Genomic DNA, 23,475 nt, shown 5'->3' with positions numbered 1-23,475 from the left:
CTTTTATCTTCATTATAAAACCAGTTTTTGTTAGATGAAGACAAATTTAGTGTAAAAAAAAAATGGTTGGGGGAGTCAACCTTAAATTTTACCATCCAGAGAAGTGGTTTTGGCAAATTTCCTTTTGAGTTTCTGTAGGTATATTTTCTTAACATAGTTGAGATTATAAAGTATATGCACTCTATCTCTTGCTTATTTCATTTAATATTATAATAACTGCCCAATGAGTCATCACATGGTTATGCTATAATTTACTTAACAATTTGCCCATAGTGAATATTGCAAAAACATTCCTAATTCACCATTTCTCTTTCTTTGCTCTTTTTATCATGGCAGATTTTTTTCTTTCTCCTAATTGCCTAGTTTTTTCCTTCTCCTTCTCCTTTAACCCATTGCCAGTCTCTTTCCCCTTCCCTTCCACTGACTAATGACTTTTGTCACACTCTATCTGCTGCTGGCTCCATTCTATCGAAGTTGACTCTTGCCAGAGACAACTTATTTTTGGTTGTATTCTTTTTGGCTGTAGATGTTCTCTTCAAAGAATCAGAATAGTAGCATGGGAAGAATCTTAGAGTTACTTCAGCTTACCCCGCTCATCATACCATAACAGATTCAAAAGGAGTTAAATGCAGGTGATTTTCTTAAGGTCATGTATACACAGATAGCAAGATAGCAGTAGGGCTGGATTTCAGCCATGGGTCTCCTGACTCCTAGTCCTGTACCCATTCTTACAAGAAGGGATCCATCCTTAGGGGTGTTCCTGTTTTCATAGTTCTTTTATCCACGCCTTCTCTATCTGTGAAATCAAATTGAAAAGAAATTTACAAAATTGCATTATTCAAATTGGAAAATTGGCAACTTAAAATAATTGCATTGTATTTAAACTTTCCCCTGCTTATTGGAGGATGAAATATATTGAATTTTAAAAAATTTCATGTAACATAGTATATATATAAGTTATGGAGAAACACTTACATCTGTTCTTCTGAAAAATATTTTTGTTCAGTTGTTCCAATCAGAAAAATTCATGCTCTGACCATCACATGGGCACTTCCCCCTCAACAGCAACATTACAGGTAAGAGTTCAAAGGCAAATTTACTCCATTAGTTACTGAGAGAATCATATTTTAAAAGCATACGAAATGGTTTAAATTTGGGCATTCTGGATTTATAAACACAGGTAACATGGTAAACTGGGATCTCACTACTCCTGGATTGTTCAAGCCTTTGCTATATATTTTAATATCTTCTTGGGCATAAAAGCTACAGTTTTCTTATAATTAGTTGCCTTTACTGAGTCTTTGAAATTAAGTATCTTAGGGTGAATGCTACCTTTTGTAATTATTTTCTTTAGTACTGTGAGCACAAATATATATTAGCTTATGATTTATTTGTGAGTGGTGACCATTTGGTTTGATCTTGTCAAAAGTAAAATTAAATAATTTTGAGCCTGAAATACAATACAGCGTAAATCTCAAGGACTTACCTGAGCTGGGAATGAGTTAGGTCAGATTTTTAGAAATTAGGAAAACATTTCAGTTTATTTGTATACTTATCTTACATGAGCAATATGCATGAACTAAGAAGCTCTTTAAAGATAATGATCAGTTAGTGGCTACAAATGCTTTTCTCATTAGACACAAATGCTAATGAACTGATAAAAATTTAAGTTTCTAAAACCATTACAATAAAACAAACCCAAGAAGAGACACACACAAGCAGAAGGAAAGAAAAGTAATGTGTATTGCTTAAGCTCAGTAAAACATGCTTTTAACAATCAAGTCCCATGAAGTTGACAAGAACAGTATGCCTCCATTGAGAAAGCAGAGAATGTGTGTATTGTCTCCTTGCTTTTTTTTAGTGCAAGAATAATATAGGAAGAAGTAATGTCCATTGATTGTGTAGTTATGTTAAAGTATCCCCAAAAAATGTTAAAATGATTATATGCATATTTAAAAGTTTATTCCATTTGTTTAAAATTTTGATTATAAAAATAACATGGTTGTAAAATAGAGGACAAAAGAGTATTAAGTAAAAAGTAAAGCTCTGCTTCTCCTCTGTCCTCAAAGATATGCCCAACATTAATAGTTTGTTTAGATATCTTTCAGAGATTAAAATAAAGTAATGAAAATATAACACATATCTTTTTTATGGAAATGGAATTGTACTATGTATACTTCTTTTTTTGCATTTCTTATTAATTAACAAAGCCTTGTTTATCCTCTGCCTGATTACTAAGGTAATTCATTGTAGAAATCTTGGAAACTACTGAAAAGTAGAAAAAGGTCATCCATGATTCTGTTTTCCAAAGACTGTTACCATTTCTGTATATTTTGATCCAGTTATTGTTTTTTTTTAATGAAACTGTATGTTTGTTTTAACCTGATGTTTATCCCAAATATGTGAACTCCCGGTAAATCAGCTTTTGGAGAAACAATTGTTTTTTTTTTTTACAAAGAAGCAAGTGTTTCTCCCTCCAGAGCTACCAAATACAGTACGGTTAGATTTGTTCAGATGCAAATGTTATATGTTCAGATGGATTCGTTCTTTAACTGATTTGCTCCTCTATATCAGTTTTAGGATAGATGTAATCTAAAATATGTCATTCATATTTTTTTCTTCAAATTCATGTTTTAAACCATGACTTTTAAGAGTTTACTGAGTATAATTCTTTAAAATTTGAGAATGTTTTGATTTCTTACCTTGATTTTTCTCTATATTTTTGGTAGGGGTATATTTCCCAAATCATAGTAGAAACCAGTGGGAAAAGATAATGTGAATAACATAAACAACTACTCAGACTATTAATGTGTATTATTATATAAGAAATCATTTTTTACACCTGTTACTCCATTTTCATGAAAAGTCTGAATAAATAGGCAAGTGAAGAGAAAAAGAAAATAGGGTGAAATTAAGTCTTTTGCTCAAGATCATGCACTTACTTAAAGGAAAAACTAAAACTATAAGCTTGATTTTCTGACCCTTAAAACAACACATTTTAGTTACCACAGAGCCTGATACAATGCTGAAAACTTTTAAGGATACAGAATGATTCATATCTGTGTTAGATTCTAAAATGATAAAGATTCTGTATCATTTCCTTTTTGAGTGAAAAAAAAAATGAAAGATTTTACCATGAAAAGAAGTAAGATTGTTACAAAAGAAAAAGTAGTAACCTTAAATTTTGGAATGTTTGTACTCACTCAGTGATTTCAGATGAAGAAGTTAAATTTTACCATGTTTTCTGTTTTTATCTTGCTGCTGTCAAATTAATTATAATTTCATATTTAGTGGAATTTATGTGAAAATAAGTTTACAATCACATTCTCAAATATCAATCTCAGAAGTAAGATTTTCTAAAAATTTCTGACCTTAACTTTTTTTTTTAAAGGGTGAAGCCACTTCATTATATCTCTTGGCTGGTTGGACATGAAGGCAAAGGCAGCATTCTTTCTTACCTTAGAAAAAAGCAAGTATTTAATTAAGTGTTTTCAGTGTAGCAATCTCTGAAAAATAATGGACAAGTGTTATATAACCCATTCTTTTCTTTTTTTGCTTTATCTGCCAGGAAGCCTAGAATTAAATCTAATGCTTAATTAAAGTCTCTTCATAACCTAGACTATTTTAATGGCCATATCATCTTTGTGTATTTCCTTGGAAGCTACCTTAGCCCATGTTGGAAGTATTATAGTTGTACACAGAGTTTTTCAATTCATAAACTGAGTCCAGAATTACATGAAAAGTTAGCTCTAATCAAAAATTTGGATTTGAATAATAATGAAGTCAATTATTTAAATACTGTGAATCTCCAGTCTTTCCCAACCCAGAAGGTGGACTTTAATGAAAACTTCATCGGGCAGATAAATCATATAAATATGTGGGACAACAGTATATACAACCATGTTAGCAGAATGTTTCCTAAAGCATTTAAGCACTTGTGTAAGTTGCCTAGCCAAATAATAGAAGTATAGCTTTAGAATCAGGACCAAAACACATTAAAGTAATTCCTTGCTTGATTTTTCTATATACTATTCAAGAATGGAAGGTAGATGAGAAATTTAAATAAGACTTTAAAATATTGATGCGTAGTAGATTATTCAAAGAAAGCTGAGAGGGCAGGGTTATTATAAAAGAAAAAAAATGAATAACGTTAAGTACATATATGCCTTACACAATAAATGTAATATGATTGGAGATTTGCATAACCTTTTTACCTTACTGAACTTTATTAGAATTTCAAATTTTTCATTCTGGCCTCCTCCCTCCTTATTTTAGACTTCCAGGATTATTCTAGTCAGGAAAAGATAAATAGTCTTTTTGATTCTTTCCTAGATTACCTGTGCAGGTTAGCTGATGGTCTCAAAGAGCTCATTTAACATTCTAAGTAGGGAAGTATCTGAAGTGTTTTTTAAGGCTTCTCTTGGGAGACCGTTCAAAAATGGATACGAGAAGTGCCTCTCAGGGGAATTCCCTGGTGGTCCAGTGGTTAGGACTCTGTGCTTTCACTGCTGCAGCCTAGGTTCAGTCCCTTGTTGGGGAACTAAGATCCTGCAAGCTGAGCAGTACCGCCAAAAAAAAAAAAAAACCCCAAAAAACAAAAACGGAGAGAGAGAGATGCCTCCCAGCAAGCATACTTTTAATATTTTGTGCTGTACTCTTCAACAAAAAATTACTATGGCTTCATGAAACTGTTAATGCTTTACTATGTTGTAATATTAGTGTTTCCATTAAAGAAGTAAATATGGCTCTTATTTCCTTCTGGTCATTTTTGTGTGCACTACAATTCCTTGGGAGGCTATGTACTTTTTAAAAAATTTGTGCTTTTTAAACTTACTGTTGGAAGGCATGTTTGCTTCAAAGCCTGGGCTTCCCAAATTTTACATAGAAAGCCTACCTCTTTTGTTAATTAGAAGTATTTGTAAGATGTTGATTGGATTAATTTTTTCTCCTAACTGTAGGTGCTGGGCTCTTGCACTATTTGGTGGAAATGGTGAGACAGGATTTGAGCAAAATTCTACTTATTCAGTGTTCAGCATTTCTATTACCTTGACTGATGAGGGTTATGAACATTTCTATGAGGTAAATAATTGAAGTGGAGGGTTTTTAAAATTATATAGATATCACAGTATGCAAAAGTATAATTAGATGTTTTGTTTTTAGGTTGCTCATACTGTCTTCCAGTATTTAAAAATGCTGCAGAAACTAGGCCCAGAAAAAAGGTAAAGGCCAAGAGTCAATCCTAGTATGTTTTAGCCTTCAGGCTGCCAACAGACATGCTTTAGTCCTGCCCTGATGGTTTTCCAGGCATTTCTTGCTTAATTCCCTTTACTGGTGTCATATCCTTATCCCTCTACATGTGAATGTACATTGAAGATTTAGGTTTATGTGGGCAGTCTGTTTATTTTCATACTTCTCTTTTCTTGCTGGTGATTCTAATGAGAAATTTATCTTCTAATTATAATTTTCTTCTTTCACAGAATTTTTGAAGAGATTCAGAAAATTGAGGATAATGAATTTCATTACCAAGAACAGGTACTGGAAGTCAAATTCTTTTTGAATGTTATCTGTGACCAAGTTGAAACTGGTGTGGACATTGTTCCTCTTTTTGGAAGTGTCACTGGAGTTTTAATTCTGCCACTCTCTGTCATGTGAGTCTCAAGATGGCCTTGAGGCTATCTGAAAATTAACTCTTGTGTTTTTGAGTATTTATATTGAGTAACAGTGAGAGAATTAGGCGGATTGACACAGATCATGTTGTGTGACGGTCATTCATGTATGTAGTCATTTCATCTATCCCTTTGATCCCTTTGATAAACATTCATGGAGAGCTTAATATTTTGGGAATTCAAATATTGTGAAGACATTTTAAAAGGTGATTGAAATAATTACCATATATAATGTTAGAAATAGTGTGCTTTGTGCTTTCAGGGTAAGGAAAGCATTTGCCTTGATTGGAATAGGACAGGGAAGGCTTTGTGGATGTAGTAAATTTGAATTGAGTTCAGAATGAAAAAATGAATAAGGTTTAGATATTCTAAGCAATCAGAAGCACATAAGTAAGGAACTCTGGGGTATTGTGAAAAAGTGAATGATTCGACATGTCTATAGCATAGGGTATATGAAAGCAAAGTTGAAAGGTAAGGAGTTTGGAGCAGGGTTTTTAAAAACCCTTTCTGTGCTTTGGATCCCTTTGGAAATCTGTTGAATCCTATGGACCCCTCCTCTGAATAATATTTCATATCTTCATCTTTTTAAACTCTCAGAAAAATCACCCTAGTAGTACAATGATCACTAGTATATCCCTCACCTAGATTGACCAGTTCTTAATATTTTGCCATATTTTCTTTCTTCTTTCTTACTTCTTTTCGTATGTGTGTGTGTGTGTGTGTGTGTGTGTGTGTGTATTTTTGAGTTTTACTTACAGATATCATGATACTTCACCTCTCAGTGGTTTTAACATGCTATAAACGAATATTTTCTCTCACATAACCTCACTAAAATTGTCATGCTGAGGAAATTTAACATGAAACAATACTGTTAAATATTTATTATGCAGCCTATTGAATAATGGTTTTTTTGTTGTTTTTTGTATTTTGTTTTTGTTTTTATTGAACTATAGATGATTTACAGTATTGTGTTAGTTTCAGGTATACAGCAAAGTGATTCAGTGATATATATGTATATATGTATATATTTCAGATTATTTTCCAATATAGGTTATTACAAAATATTGAATATAGTTCCGTATGCTATATAGTAAATCCTTGCTGCTTATCTATTTTATGTATAGTAATTTATGTCTGTTAACCCCATGCTCCTAATTTATCCGTCCCCCCATCCCTTTCCCCTTTGGTAACTATAAATTTTGGGGGTTTTTTTAAAAGAAATTTTATTGAGATAACAGTTAACATACAGTAAACTGCATATATTTAGCGTATACAGTTTGGTATCCCAATCTCCCAATTCATTCCCCTCCAACCCTCCCCACTTTCCCCACTTGGTGTCCATATATATGTTCTCTACATCTGTGTCTCTATTTCTGCCTTGCAAACCGGTTGATTTGTACCATTTTTCTATATTCCACATATATGTGTTAATATATGATATTTGTTTTTCTGTGTGACTCACTTCACGCTGTATGACACTCTCTAGGTCCATCCATGTCTACAAATGTCCCAGTTGTGTTGCTTTTTACAGCTGAATAGTATTCCATTGTATATATGTACCACATCTTTTTTATCCATTCATCTGTTGATGGACATTTAGGTTGCTTCCATGTCCTGGCTATTGTAAATAGTGCTGCAATGAACGTTGGAGTGCATGTGCCTTTTTGAATGATGGTGTTCTCTGGGTATATGCCCAGCAGTGGGATTGCTGGGCCATGTGGTAGGTCTATTTTTAGTTTTTCAAGGAACCTCCATACTGTTCTCTATAGTGGCTGTATCAGTTTACATTCCCACCAGCAGTGCAAGAGAGTTCCCTTTTCTCCACACCCTCTCCGGCATTTACTGTTTGTCGATTTTCTGATGATGCCCATTCCAAGAGGTGTGAGGTGATACCTCATTGTAGTTTTGATGTGCATTTCTCTAATAATTAGTGATGTTGAGCAGCTTTTCATGTGCCTCTTGGCTATCCGTATGTCTTCTTTGGAGAAATGCCTGTTTAGGTCTTCTGCCCATTTTTTGATTGGCTTGTTTGTTTTTTTGATATTGAGCTGGATGAACTGTTTATATATTTTGGAGATTAGTCCTTTGTCTGTTGATTCATTTGCAAATATTTTCTGCCATTCTGAGGGTTGTCTTTTCGTCTTGCTTATAGTTTCCTTTGCTGTGCAGGAGCTTTGAAGTTTCCTTAGGTCCCACTTATTTATTTTTGTTTTTATTTCCATTACTCTAGGGGGTGGATCAAAAAAGATCTTGCTGTGATTTACGTCGAAGAGTGTTCTTCCTATGTTTTCCTCTAGGAGTTTTATAGTGTCTGGCCTTACATTTAGGTCTTTAATCCATTTTGAGTTTATTTTTGTGTATGGTGTTAAGGAGTGTTCTAATTTCATTCTTTTCCATGTAGCTGTCCAGTTTTCTCAGCACCACATATTGAAGAGGCTGCCTTTTCTCCATTGTATATCCTTGCCTCCTTTGTCATAGATTAGTTGACCATAGTTTATCTCTGGGCTTTCTATCCCATTCCACTGATCTATATTTTTGTTTTTGTGCCAGTACCATACTGTCTGTTTTTTTTTTTTTTTTAATTTTTAAATTTTTTTTTTTGAGGCACATCATGTTCAGTCATCTGTATTTATATACGTATCCCCGTATTCCCTCCCTCCCTCGACTCCCCCCCACCCTCCCTGTCCCAGTCTTCTAAGGCATCATCCATCCTCGAGTTGAACTCCCTTTGTTATACAGCAACTGCCCACTGGCTATCTATTTTACAGTTGGTAGTATATATATGTCTATGCTACTCCCTCACTTCATCTCAGCTTCCCCTTCACCCCCTGCCCCCCCAAACCTCAAGTTCTCCGGTCCATTCTCTGCATCTGCATCCTTGTTCTTGTCTTGTCACTGAGTTCATCAGTACCATTTTTAGATTCCGTATATGAGTTAGCATACAATATTTGTCTTTCTCTTTCTGACTTTCTTCACTCTGTATGACAGACTCTAGGTCTATCCACCTCATTACATATAGCTCCATCTCATCCCTTTTTATAGCTGAGTAATATTCCATTGTGTATATATGCCACATTTTCTTTATCTATTCATTTGTTGATGGGCATTTCGGTTGCTTCCATGTCCTGGCTATTGTTAGTACTGCTGCGATAAACATTACGGTACATATTTCTTTTCAGATTATGGTTTTCTTTGGGTATATGCCGGTAGTGGGATGACTGGATCATATGGTAGTTCTAGTTTTAGTTTTTTAAGGAACCTCCAAACTGTTTTCCATCGTGGCTGTACCAACTTACATTCCCACCAACAGTGCAGGAGAGTTCCCTTTTCTCCACGCCCTCTCCAACATTTGTTGTTTCCAGATTTTGTGATGATGGCCATTCTAACCGGTGTAAGGTGATACCTCATTGTGGCTTTGACTTGCATTTCTCTGATGATGAGTGATGTTGAGCATCTTTTCATGTGTTTGTTGGCCATCTGTATGTCTTCTTGGGAGAAATGTCTATTTAGGTCTTCTGCCCATTTGTGAATAGGGTTATTTGCTTTTTTGGTATTAAGCTGCATGAGCTGCTTGTATGTTTTGGAGGTTAATCCTTTGTCCGTTGCTTCGTTGGCAACTGTTTTTTCCCATTCTGAGGGTTGCCTTCTAGTCTTATTTATGGTTTCTTTCGCTGTGCAAAAGCTTTTAAGTTTCATGAGGTCCCATTTGTTTATTCTTGATTTTATTTCCATGATTCTAGGAGGTGGGTCAAAAAGGATCTTGCTTTGATGTATGTCATGGAGTGTTCTGCCTAGGTTTTCCTCTAGGAGTTTTATAGTGTCTGGCCTTATATTTAGGTCTTTAATCCATGTTGAGTTTATTTTTGTGTATGGTGTTAGGAAGTCTTCTAATTTCATTCTTTGACATGTAGCTGTCCAATTTTCCCAGCACCACTTATTGAAGAGGCTGTCTTTTTTCCATTGTATATTCTTGCCTCCTTTGTCAAAGATAAGGTGTCCATATGTGTTTGGGCTTACCTCTGAGTTCTCTATTCTATTCCATTGATCTTCCTTTCTATTTTTGTGCCAGTACCATACTGTCTTGATCACTGTGGCCTTGTAGTATAGTTTGAAGTCAGGAAGCCTGATTCCACCAACTCCATTTTTCCTTCTCAAGATTGCTGTGGCTATTCAGGGTCTTTTGCGTTTCCATACAAATCGTAAGATTTCTTGCTCTAGTTCTGTGAAAAATGCCCTTGGTAATTTGATAGGGATTGCATTGAATCTGTAAATTGCTTTGGGTAGTATAGTCATTTTCACAATGTTGATTCTTCCAATCCAAGAACATGGTATGTCCCTCCATCTGTTTGTGTCATCTTTGATTTCTTTCATTAGTGTCTTATAGTTTTCTGAGTACTAGTCTTTTATCTCCTTAGTTAGGTTTATTCCTAGGTATTTTTATTCTTTTTGTTGCAGTGGTGAATGGGATTGTTTCCTTAATTTCTCTTTCTGATCTTTCATTGTTAGTGTATAGAAATGCAAGAGATTTCTGTGTTTTAATTCTGTATCCTGCAACTTTACCAAATTCATTGATTAGCTCAAGTAGTTTTCTGGTGGCATCTTTAGGATTTTCTATGTATAGTATCATGTCATCTGTGAACAGGGACCGTTTTTCTTCTTTTTTTCCATCTTGGATTCCTTTTATTTCTTTTTCTTCTCTGATTGCTGTGGCTAGGACTTCCAAAACTATATTGAGTAGTAGTGGTGAGAGTGGACATCCTTGTCTTGTTCCCGATCTTAGAGGGAATGCTTTCAGTTTCTCACCATTGAGAAGGATGTTTGTCATATATGGCCTTTATTATGTTGAGGTAGGTTCCCTCTATGCCCACCTTCTGGAGAGTTTTTATCATAAATGGGTGTTGAATTTTGTCAAAAGCTTTTTCTGTATCGATTGAGATGATCATGTGGTTTTTATCCTTCAGTTTGTTAATATGGTGTATCACATTGATTGATTTACATATGTTGAAGAATCCTTGCATTCCAGGGATAAACCCCACTTGCTCATGGTGTATGATCCTTTTAATGTGTTGTTGGATTCTGTTGGCTAGTATTTTGTTGAGGATTTTTGCATCTAAATTCATCTGTGATATTGGTCTGTAATTTTCTTTTTTTGTAGTATCTTTTTCTGGTTTTGGTATCAGGGTGATGGTGGCCTCATAAAATGAGTTTGGGAGTGTTCCTTCCTCTGCAATGTTTTGGAAGAGTTTGAGAAGGATGGGTGCTAGCTCTTCTCTAAATGTTTGATAAAATTCACCTGTGAATCCTTCTGGTCCTGGACTTTTGTTTGTTGGGAGATTTTTAATCACAGTTTCAATGTCATTACTTGTGATTGGTCTGTTCATATTTTGTTTCTTCCTCATTCAGTCTTGGAAGGTTATACCTTTCTAAGAATCTGTCCATTTCATCCGATTGTCCATTTTATTGGCATAGAGTTGCTTGTAGTAGTCTCTTATGGTGCTTTTTATCTCTGCGGTGTCCGCTGAAAGTTCTCCTATTTCATTTCTAATTTTATTGATTTGAGTCCTCTCCCTCTTTTTCTTGATGAGTCTTGCTAGAGATTTATTAATTTTATTTATCTTCTCTAAGAACCAGCTTTTAGTTTTATTGATTTTTGCTATTGTTTTCTTTGTTTCTATGTCATTTATTTCTGCTCTGATCTTTATGATTTCTCTCTGTCTACTAACTTTGGGTTTTGTTTGCTCTTCTTTCTCTAGTGCCTTTAGATGTAACATTAGATTGTTTATTTGGGATGTTTCTTGTTTCTTGAGGTAGGATTGTATTGCTATAAACTTCCCTCTTAGAACTGCCTTTGCTGCATCCAACAGGTTTTGGATCATTGTGTTTTCCTTATCATTTGTTTTTTAGATATTTTTTGATTTCCTCTTTGATTTCTTCAGTGATCTGTTGCTTATTTAGTAGTGTATTGTTTAGCCTCCATGTGTTTGTGTTTTATACAATTTTTTTCCTGTAATTGACTTCTAATCTCATAGCGTTGTGGTCAGAAAAGATGCTTGATATGATTTCAATTTTCTTGAACTTACCAAGGCTTGATTTATGACCCAAAATGTGATCTATCCTGGAGAATGTTCCATGTGCACTGGAGAAGAATGTGTAATCTGCTGTTTTTGGATGTAATGTCCTGTAGATATGTATTAAATCAAGCTGATTTATTGTGTTATTTAAAGCTTGTGTTTCCTTATTAATTTTCTGTGTGGATGATCTGTCCATTGGTGTAAGCAGGGTGTTAAAGTCTCCCACTATGATTGTGTTACTGTCGATTTCCTCTTTCATAGTTGTTAGCATTTGCCTTATGTATTGAGCTGCTCCTATATTGGGTGCATATATATTTATAATTGTTATCTCTTCTTCTTGGATTGATCCCTTGATCTTTATTTGTATTTGTGTTTTTTTAATAAATTTATTTATTTATTTATTTAATTTATTGGTGGTGTTGGGTCTTCATTGCTGCTCACAGGCTTTTTCTAGTTGCTGCGAGCGGGGGCTACTCTTCATTGTGCTGTGCAGGCTCCTCATTGTAGTGGCTTCTCTTGTTGCAGAGCACAGGCTCTAGGTGCGTGGGCTTCAGTAGTTGCTGCACATGGGCTCAATAGTTGTGGCTTATGGGCTCTAGAGCACAGGCCCAATAGTTGTGGCGCACAGGCTTAGTTGGTCCGCGGCATGTGGAATCTTCCCAGAGCAGGGCTCGAACCCGTGTCCCCTGCATTGACAGGTGGATTCTTAACCACTGCGCCACCTAGGGAGTCCCCCCTTGATCTTTACGTAGTGTCCTTTTTTGTCTCTTGTAACATTTTTTATTTTAAAATATTTAATCTGAGTATCGCTACTCCAGCTTTTTTTTTTATTTCCATTTTCATGGAATATCTTTTTCCATCCCCTCACTTTTAGTCTGTATGTGTCCCTAGGTCTGAAGTGGGTCTCTTGTAGACAGCATATATATGGGTCTTGTTTTTGTATCCATTCAGCCAGTCTTTGTCTTGTGGTTGGTGCATTTAGTCCATTTACATTCAAAGTAATTATCAATATGTATGTTCCTATTACCATTTTCTTAATTGTTTCATTTTTGTTTCTGTAGGTCCTTTTCTTCTCTTATGTTTCCTGCTTAGAGAAGTTCCTTTAACGTTTGTCGTAGGGCTGGTTTGGTGGTGCTGAATTCTCTTAGTTGTTGCTTGTCTGTAAAGCTTTTGATTTCTCTATTGAATCTGAATGAGATCCTTGCTGGGTAGAGTATTCTTGGTTGTAGGTTCTTCCCTGTCATCACTTTAAATATATCATGCCACTCCCTTCTGGCTTGCAGAGTTTCTGCTGAGAAATCAGCTGTTACCCTTACGGGAGTTCCCTTGTATGTTATTTGTCATTTTTCCCTTGTTGCTTTTAATAACTTTTCTCTGTCTTTAATTTTTGTCAGTTTGACTACTATATGTCTTGGCATGTTTCTCCTTGGGTTTATCCTGCCTGGGACTCTCTGTGCCTCCTGAACTTGGGTAGCTATTTCCTTTCCCATGTTAGGAAAGTTTTCAACTAGAATCTCTTCCAGTATTTTCTCGGGTCCTTTCTCTCTCTCTTCTCCTTCTGGGACCCCTATAATGTGAATGTTGGTGTGTTTAACATTGTCCCAGAGGTCTCTTAGGCTGTCTTCAGTTCTTTTCGTTCTTTTTTCCTTATTCTTTTCTGCATCAGAGATTTTCACCATTCTGTCTTCCAAGTCACTTATTCGCCCTTCTGCCTCAGTGAATCTGCTATTGGTTCCTTCTAGTGTATTTTTCATTTCAGTTATTGTGTTGCATATCTCTGTTTGTTCTTTAATTCTTCTGGGTCTTTGGTAAACTTTCTTGCATCTTTTCAGTCTTTGCATCCAGTCTTTTTCATTTTCAATGTCCTGGATCATCTTCACCATCATTATTCTGAATTCTTTTTCTGGAAATGTGCCTATCTCCTCTTGATTTAGTTGTTTTTCTGGGGTTTTATCTTGTCCCTTCATCTGATACAAAGTCCTCTCCCTTTTCATTTTCTCTGTTTTTCTGTGGCTGTGGTTTTCAGTTCTACAGAGCGAAATACTGCTGATACTGCTGTCTGCCTTCTTGTGGAGGAAGCTATCTAGGAAACTCGTGGGTGCTTCCTGATGGGTGGGACTGATGGTGGGTTGGGCTGGGTGGGCGGAGCTCAGAGAAACTTTAATCTGATTTGATGGGTGGAGCTCAGTAAAAGTTTAATCTGCTTATCTGCCAATGGTTGGGGCTGTGTTCCCACCTTGTTGGTTATTTGGCCTGAGGCTACCCAGCAGTGGAGGTTACAGGCTCTTTTGTGGGGCTAATGCCGGACTCTGGGAGGGCTGTTGCCAGTGAGCACTTCCCAGAACCCCTGCTGCCAGAGTCCCTGTCTCCTTGGTGAGCCACAGCTGCCCCCCACCTCTGCAGGCAATGCTCCAACACAAGCAGGTAGGTCTGGTTCAGTCTCCTATGGGGTCACTGCTCCTTCCCCCTGGGTCCTGGTGAGCACACTATTTTTCGTGTGCCTCCCAAAGGTGGAGTCTCTGTTTCCCCTAGTCCTGTAGAGGTCCTGCAATCAAATCCTGCTGGCTTTCAAAATCTGATTCTCTGGGGATTCCTCCTCCCATTGCCAGACCCCCAGGTTGGGAAGCTTGAGTGGGGCTCAGAACCCTCACTTTAGTGGGTGGACTTCTATGGTGTAACTGTTCTCCAGTTTGTGAGTCACCCACCCAGCTTTTATGGGATGTGATTTTAACACAGTTGCACCCCTCCTACTATCTCATTGAGGCTTCTCCTTTGTCTCTGGATGTGGGGTGTCTTTTTTGGTGAGTTCCTGTGTCTTTCTGTTGATGATTTTTAGCAGTTAGTTGTAATTCCAGTGCTCTTGCAAGAGAGAGTGAGCTCACGTCCTCCTACTCCGCCATCTTGAACCGTCTTGGTAACTATGTTTGTTTTCTATGTCTGTGAGTCTGTTTCTGTTTTGTATATAAATTTCATTTGTATTATTTTTTGGATTCCACATATAAATAATATAATATGTGTCTTTCTCTGATTTACTTCACTTAGTATGATACTTTCTAGGTCCATCCTTGTTGCTGCAGATGGCAATATTTCATTCTTTTTTACTGCTGGGTAATATTCGTTTGCATGTATATGTGTGTGTGTATGTGTGTATCTATGTATCACATATTCTTAAACTACTCATCTGTTAATGGGTACTTGAGTTGCTTACATGTCTTGGCTACTGTAAATAGTGCTAGTATGAACATTGAGGTGCATGTATCTTTTTATTTTTTTAAGAACTTTTATTGAGATACAGTTGACATACAATAAACTGCATATATTTAAAGTGTACAATTTGATTTTTTTTTCTTATTAGTAATGTATATAGTGCAATCCCAATCTCCCCATTCATCCCACCCCAGCCCCCCTCTTCCCCCACTTGGTGTCAGTGTGTTTGTTCTCTACATCTGTGTCCCTATTTCTTTCTTGCAAACCAGTTGATCTGTACCATTTTTCTATATTCTGCATATATGCATTAATATATGATATTTGTTTTTCTCTTTCTGACTTACTTCACTCTGTATGAGAGTCTCTAGGTTAGAATAGTGTTTTTAAATGCATGAGATAAAATACAGCAGATTACAAAGGAATATTGAAATAAAGTACTCAAAATAGTAAAAATTAGTAATATGGGTCTCTGTATATTAAATAACAAGGTGTAATGGTAAATCTAATAATTACTACAATTTTAAGTAGCAGTGAGTGTGCTATTTTGAGATATCTGCAACAACTATGTTGTGGTTTCTGTTGGTGTAGTCATAGATGCTGATAATACTGTTGTGGTTCATTGCCTGTATATTCATAAATGAATAAAAATGCATAAATGAATGAGTTTAGTGAAAATAAATACGTACTTTCTTCCCAATCAAATTCATGCTTCCTGCTCTCCCTGAATTTGTGCACTGATATTGTGTGCGAGGTATCTGTAAACCCTTGATTAAGAGTCCCCAATTTACAGCCAGTTCATAGAGCATCTTGAAATCTGCCTTTTTGGATCATCACCAGAGACAATTCCTTGAATGTCTTCTATAAGCTGAGAAGACTTAAATACATGAGGGCAAGGTCACAAAACCTATAAGCTTCCAATTGCTATTGATTCCTATGCAGTCTTCTTTGTATGCTTGAAGTCATTTGAAATTGAAATAGAAATCTTATTCTATGAAAATAGAGAGCTACTGTGATTTATATTGGCCATTTGAGTGTTCTATAGACAATTCTCTATAAATTGATTGATGTGCATACAAGTCCTGCCATGAACCTTAGGCAGTACTGACTTTTTTCAGCATTCTTATCAGCTGTTGTGGCAACATGGGGGCCACTACTGTGGCAGGGAAAGAGTAGGAGTAAGAATTGTGGACTACAACCATAAGTAATACCCTTATTCCTTTTTTGGGGTATTGGCTTTTTAGTATTAGTTGAGTTCTTTCTGCCCCTCTTGTTCCTTCATAGCAAGACATTTCAATATACCTTTTTTGTAGCTCCACATTTTGTAGCTTATTTTTTTTTTTACCTTTAGCACAGTATTCCTGAATGCTTGTCTCAATTTTAAAACATGAGCCCAAAACATTTTAGACTAAAACCTAATCAGTAAAAAGAACAAGTCAGAAATGTTCGTATCTTTGTTTGAACTGCTAAATGGTAACTCAAGTAGCTCAGCTTATTTCAGCTTTTATATATTTCTATTTTATTAAAAGTTGACATATCTCCTCAAGACATTTTTCTTGTCTTCATCAGTAAAGGCAAATAGGAATGCTCTTTCACACTATTCAACCCTGTCTTTTTTAATTAAGAAACTTAAAATTAATTTTTATTTCACCTGGGAACTTGGACTTAGTATGTCTTATAAATCGCTATTTGAACTAGAGAAAAGCTGTTTGTCTTTCTACAGGCAAAGAAACAGGAATAATGTAACAATAATGGAAGGCAGTGAGGGTTTGTAGTAGGCAAAAAAATTAGAAGATAGATAATAAGTGTTGGAGATGTGGAGAAATTGGAACTCTTATACACTGCCAGTGGGAGTGTAAAATGGTACAGCTGCTTTGGAAAAACAGATTGAAAGTTCCTTAAAAAGTTAAGCATAGAGATACCATATAAGCCAGCAGTTCCACCTCTAGAATTGGAAACCTATGTCCACAAAAATACTTGTACACTGGTGTTCACAGCAGCATTATTCATTATAGCTCAAAAGTGGAAACAATCCAAATGTCCTTCACTGAATGAATGGTTAAACAAAATGTAGAATTTGCGTGCTGTGGACTACTTTTCAGCATAAAAAGGAATGAAATACTGATTCATTCTACAACATGAATGAACCTTGAAAACATTATACTAAGTGAAAGAAGCCAAACACAACAGGTCACATATTATATGATTCCATTTATGTGGATTCCATTTATCTGGATATGAAATACCCAGAATAGGTAAATCTGTAGAGCCAGAACACAGATTGATGGTTGTCACTGGCTAGAGGGGTATGGGTAACAGAGAGCAACTGCTTACTGGGTATGGAAGCTTCCTTTTGGGCTGATGCAAATATTCTGGTACTAGGCAGAGGTGATGGTTGTACAACTTTATGAACATACTGAAAACCACTGAGTTATATACTTTATTATACATTTTATTTTTAATTGTATACTCTAAAAGTGTGGATTTTATGGTATGTTAATTATATCTTTAAAAAAAATAAAGGATAGCATTTAAGTGTTTTTTTTTTTCTAGTACTTTCTCTATTACTTTGGCACCAAAGATCTACTTTTAGCCTTTTCCTGTTTTCTCATCGGAAATATTTTGAATCGTTCAATTTTATAGCAGGCTGGTAAAAATAACTGGTAAAAAAATTTAGAGCAGAGTAGAGAAGTCATGGGGATGTAAAGTACAGCATAGGAAATACAGTCAATAATGCTGTAATAACTTTGTAACGTGACAGATGGTAACTAGACTTACTGTGGTGATCATTTTGTAATATATAAAAATATGGAATCACTATGTTATACACCTAAAACTAATATAATGGTATGAGTCAATTATACATCAAAAAAAAAAAAAGCTACCTTAACGCACACACACTCTAGCAGCTCTTTAGTGACTAATCAACTTGATGATTCAGGAATGTTCCCTGACGTGGGGCAAAAAAAATTAACAGTGAGTCTTTCCATACTTTTTCCATATTCTATTTAAATGTGATAATGTAGTAGGGAGCACATACCTATGATCTCTAATTCGATGTATGCATGTCTCATTTCTCTTCCGTGAATGTAGTAACCTTCACTTCTGTTCTGTCTTCTATTAGATGAGGGAACAACCCAGATTGTCTAGGGAAGGACTGGGCAGTACTGGGTATTTTGGGAAAGAGTGTTCATTACTACGTTAAGAGGCCTGAGCTCTAGTGTCTACTCTGCCTATCACTTATTGTATGGTCTGGGGCAAGTCACCTAATCAATCTGAGTACATTTCCTCATTGTAAAATGTAGGAATGGAGCCACCTGGTATCTAAAGGACTTGTCAGTTTTTAAGATTCTATGTATTTAGGTACCCAGTAAATATCAACACTTGAATTGGGTGCTTTCCTCTGGAAAAGTATTTCCATTTCATAGGTTAGAGAACTTTCAGTCATTATTTCAGTTTTAAATTGAGATAATATACTGATTAATTTAACCACTTATATCAAGACTTTTATCTAATGCACATTTAAATTTCTATTGATACATCAATTTTGATTCATGCTTACAAATAGTTTTTAGGTGATAGTGCTGCAGTGATAAAATGATGAAGACCCTGTCTTTAGGGTCTTCACAGTCATGTGGGGCACTTGACATGTAAACAAACATTTACAGTTCAGTGTTGTAATTTCTCCCATAAAGATGTTTGTGATGTGATTAGAGTGTATGTAGGGCTCAGTATGGGGGACTGGAGGGATGTTAGGTTAAATTACTTAAGGTAGTTATCTGGCTAAATTTTTTTTAGAATTCTGAGCATCAGATCCTTAAGCTGCGATTATATCTTGTTGTATCTGCTGGAAGCTTCTGGTGTCATTGTTTAAAAAAGAGATAAGTATATTTTGTGGCAAATTAAGGACAGTAATGGAGGATTTCTTGTGTGAAATAATTTTACCTCTTTACAGACAGATCCAGTTGAGTATGTGGAAAACATGTGTGAAAACATGCAGCTGTACCCACTACAGGACTTCCTCACTGGAGATCAGCTTCTTTTTGAATACAAGCCAGAAGTAAGGAGGTTTCCATTTCTAGAACTTACTTTTAGAGAAAGAGGAGGGTGAGAAGGTGCAGAGAGGTACTTAAGGACTGTGGGAATGGAGAAAACTTGGTTATGTTTAGTCAAGTTCTTTGTTTGTTTAAACAAAAGAAATACCAATAGTTTTGTGGATAATTTTCCATGATTCTTGTATATGACTGTGTTTTAATATGAGGAGAAAATCAAGTCTTCTTCTTAGGTACTATTCCCACTATTTTTCAAGTGTTGAAACATCTACTGACATAAAGTCATTTATAAGAATTATATGCTTTTTAGATGCTAAACATACTTGTTTAGCTTGCCTTTTAATTCTGTTGGAGACTCTGGACAATTACATTTTAATCATTTTGAGAATATATACAGGAAAAAATATGATTCCCTGAATTCAGAACATATGACTTGGGACTTACCTGGTGACACAGTGGTTAAGAATCTGCCTGCCAGTGCAGGGGCCACGAGTTTGATCCCCGGTCCAGGAAGATCCCACATGCCTTGGAGCAACTAAGCCTGTACGCCACAACTGTTGAGCCTGCACTCTGGAGCCTGCGAGCCACAACTACTGAAGCCTGTGTACCTGGAGCCCAAGCTCCACAGCAGGAGAAGCCACTGCAATGAGAAGCGTGCTCACTGCAACAGAGAGTAACCCCCACTCATTGCAACTAGAGAAAGTCCACACAACTAGAGAAAGCCTGCGTGCAGCAATGAAGACCCAGTGCAACCAATTAATTAATTAAAAAAGTGTGACTTATGGATAATAAATATGACACATAAATAATAGTTAGTCAGGTCTTTCCTGCACTAACCCTGGGAAATAAGTCATTTCGCTCCATACAGGGTAGCAGTTCTCAACCAGGGGTGATTTTACCCCCAAGGGATATTTGTCAATGCTTGGGTACATTTTAGTTGTCACAGCTGGAGAGTGCTCTTGGCATCTAGTGGGTAGAAGCCAGAGATGCTGCTAAATAAACATTCTACAATGCAGAAGATGGCATTCCACAACTAAACATTATCTGGCCCAAAACGTTAATAGTGCTGAGGTTGAGAGACTTTGATATAGGGTATTCTAAAACGACTAATTTTAAAGAGGATCGGTGGGGACTTCCCTGGTGGCGCAGTGGTTAAGAATCCGCCTGCCAATGCAGGGGACACGGGTTTGAGCCCTGGTCTAGGAAGATCCCACAGCAGCTAAGCCTGTGTGCCACAACTACTGAGCCTGCACTCTAGAGCCCATGTGCCACAGCTGTTGCAGCCCTTGCACCTAGAGCCCATGCTGCACAACAAGAAAAGCCACCACAATGAGAAGCTTCCACACCGCAACTAAGAGTAGCCCCCACTCGTCACAACTAGTGAAAGCCGGCGTGCAGCAAAGACCCAACACAGCCAAAATTAATTAATTAATTTAAAAAATGAAGAGGATAGGGAAAGGTAAAGAAAGAAGCAGTAAGCACACATTCTTGTCATTTCCCTAGGATGGTTGTGCCCAGGGATCCAAGTACTTTTTTTCTGAACCACTATTTGTTGTTTTTTTCTCAAAGAAATGGTGTTGAAGTTCTAGTTAGGGTTTCAGATCTAACCCGCAAAAATCTTATGTTTAGTCCTTATATAGCGGAAGGATTATTGAAGGAGGGCCTGCATTGGGATCATTTTACTGATTCTTGTGTGTGAGGTAGTATAATACATGGCAGTTAAAAGCATAGTTTTTGGAATTATGTACAAACTGGGTTAGAACTCCACTTTTGCCACTTCTAGGTATGTTGTTCTGTGCAGATTATAGAATCTTTAGCCTGAACAAATGACTTAAACTTTAACTTCTGAGGCTGAGTGCTTTCTATACAATGGGTATACCTTAGGGTTGTTTTTAGGATTTAATGAAATAATTTATGTTAAACACTACCTAGCACATAGTAAAAGCTTAGTAAATGGTAGTTCTTTTCACTGCTAGTCCTCTTTTTATGTAGGATTTGAGATGAGTACTATTTAAGAATTCTGAAGAAACATTTGAAACAGTTGATAGACTAATGAAGTTTTGTAAATTAGGGTGTTCCTTAGAATACAGACAGATAGTTTCATGAGCATCAAGATGCTAGGATCTTAGGGTGCCTAACATAATGTGGCTTTGCCTTTTTAACAGAGGTATATTAGGTTAAATCTGTAATTGTTGTTGTATGTGTCTCCCCCTCCCCCTTTACTCCTGCCCCTTATTAGGTCATTGCTGAAGCCCTTAATCAGCTAGTTCCTCAAAAGGCAAATCTTGTTCTACTGTCTGGTGCTAATGAGGGAAAATGTGACCTCAAGGAGAAATGGTTTGGGACTCAGTATAGTATGGAAGGTAAAATATTTTAAAATTGTCGTACGTTTAGGTGTATGATTCACCTGGGAAGTTTTATTCCTTAATAGTTTGTCTGATAGTTTATCAGTAGTTTACTTTGAAATGAAAATTATTTATACTACTTTGCAGAAAATTATTTTCTGCAATGTTTATATCTATATTCGCTAGTGAGAAAATCCTATTGTCTTGGTAGTTTGGGGGCAGAGTTTTGACTGTGTTTTAGAAAAGTGCTCCTCAGACTTCAGTATGCATATGTTTATTACCTGGAGGTCTTATTAAAATACAGATTATAATTCAGTAGCTCTGGGGTAGGGCCTGCAATTCTGCATTTCTAACAAAGCTCCCAGGTGTTGACAGTGCTGCTCAGACCACACATTGAGTAGTAGAAGTCTAGAAAGCTTAGATATGTCATTCACAGTTTTCCTGAGGAAAAAAAATTGATTTGTGAAGGCCAGTTGTTGACTGGTTTGTTAAGAGAATTCTGAACATTGCATTCTTTATTGGATTGGTTTGTCTTTCGTCTCTACAGATATTGAAAACTCTTGGTCTGAACTGTGGAAAAGTAATTTTGAATTAAATCCAGATCTTCATCTTCCAGCTGAAAACAAGTACATAGGTCAGTGAAATAGCAATCATTGTACATAATCCATCCATGTACTAATATTAAAACAAATAGCACCTGTATAGTATGTTATGTTTTAAAAAGTATCATTTGAATTCATATTTGAGTTTCCCAGTCATCTCTGGAATGAGCATTACAGTTTTCTTACTTTTCTGAATGAGAAAACTGAGGCTCGAAAAAGCAAAGTGACTTGTCCTGGACTATTCAGTTGATGAATGCAGGAAACAGGACTTAAACATAGATCCTGGGACTTTTTGTCTATGATAGCTGATCCTTTCATGTAGGAATCCTTTCAGTCTCTGTAGGAATTGCCATTATCTTATCTGATTGTTCTAGTGTTTTTCAAACGACAGGTTGCAAGCCATTAGTGGGTTGTAAAATCAGTGTAATGGGTTTTAAGGTCAGTGTAATGAGTTGTGATAGCATTAAAAAAAAATCAGAGTGGAAAATAGCAAAATGTTTCATTGAATAAAGAAAGAGTATCAGTTTAAGGACTTTTGTTCCCAGTAGGTATATGTGTGTGTTATCTGTCTACTAGCTTGCAATGGAAAACAATTCTGTGAGAAAGTCACTGATCTAAGGACAAAGGTTACAGTTGTATATAACTAATTTTACTCAGAATACCATTTTTTCCCAACAATTCCATTCCTAGGTATATACCCAAAAGAATTGAAAACAGGTATTCAGACAAATACATGTACATGCACATTCATAGCAGTATTATTTACAAAAGCCAAAAGGTGGAAACAGCCAGTGTCTACAATGAATGGATGTATAAACAAGTTATGGTATATACATACAATGGAGTATTATTCTGTCATAAAAAGAAATGAAATACTGATACATGCTACAACATGGATGAACCTTGAAAACATTATGCTAAATGAAAGAAGACAGACACAAGGGGTCACATATTATATGATTCCATTTACATGAAATATCCAGAATAGGTAAATCCTTAGAGGCAGAACTCAGATTGATGGTTGCCAGTGGCTGGGGGGAGTGGGTAATGGGGAGCTACTGCTTAATGGAAATAGGGGTTTCCTTTTGGGCTGATGAGAACATTTTGAAACTAGAAAGAAGTGGTAGTGCACGACATTGTGAGTACACTAAATTCCCCTGAACTGTTCACTTTAAAGTGGTTAATTTTATGTTATACATGAATCTAACCTCAGTTAGGGGGAAAATGCCTTTATACAAAAAGTCTTGCATATTTTAGACAATTCAGTTCTGTATCTTGAACTTTTAAGTATGTAAACAACCCATTTCTTTTTAGTAAATATAGCCAGTACCTTTTTTTAATTCTTAAGTTGGCTGTTTTGTACCTCGTTGTTGATGTAATAATTTATATTTCATTAACTTAAAGGACAAGTTTGACGTTGTTTGAGCAGAAGTATTTTGTTAACTATCAAAAGTCTGTAAGTTTGGTAAAAGACATTCTCATTCAAGAATGCATTCATTCATAAATTGGTTTATACAACTATTCTGACCAAAGGT

The 23,475-nt window shown here is 36.0% G+C and overlaps 1 protein-coding gene across 4 annotated transcripts in view; it reads left to right on the top strand.

Annotated features, from left to right (window-relative positions):
- NRDC (nardilysin convertase) overlaps window positions 1–23,475 on the top strand; it is a 101,736-nt gene that overhangs the window by 61,637 nt on the left and 16,624 nt on the right. For all 4 annotated transcript variants that reach the window (XM_057710572.1, XM_057710570.1, XM_057710569.1 and 1 more), the window contains 8 exons: window positions 1,007–1,076; window positions 3,392–3,469; window positions 4,959–5,079; window positions 5,161–5,219; window positions 5,478–5,532; window positions 18,897–19,001; window positions 21,233–21,356; window positions 21,886–21,972. In XM_057710572.1, coding sequence (XP_057566555.1) covers window positions 1,007–1,076; window positions 3,392–3,469; window positions 4,959–5,079; window positions 5,161–5,219; window positions 5,478–5,532; window positions 18,897–19,001; window positions 21,233–21,356; window positions 21,886–21,972 — 699 coding nt within the window. The remainder of the gene's footprint in view (window positions 1–1,006; window positions 1,077–3,391; window positions 3,470–4,958; window positions 5,080–5,160; window positions 5,220–5,477; window positions 5,533–18,896; window positions 19,002–21,232; window positions 21,357–21,885; window positions 21,973–23,475) is intronic.

Source organism: Hippopotamus amphibius, chromosome 1, assembly GCF_030028045.1.
Source record: "Hippopotamus amphibius kiboko isolate mHipAmp2 chromosome 1, mHipAmp2.hap2, whole genome shotgun sequence".
In the NCBI taxonomy this organism is placed as follows: Eukaryota; Metazoa; Chordata; class Mammalia; order Artiodactyla; family Hippopotamidae; genus Hippopotamus; species Hippopotamus amphibius.
This window is presented reverse-complemented; position numbering and strand designations above follow the sequence as displayed.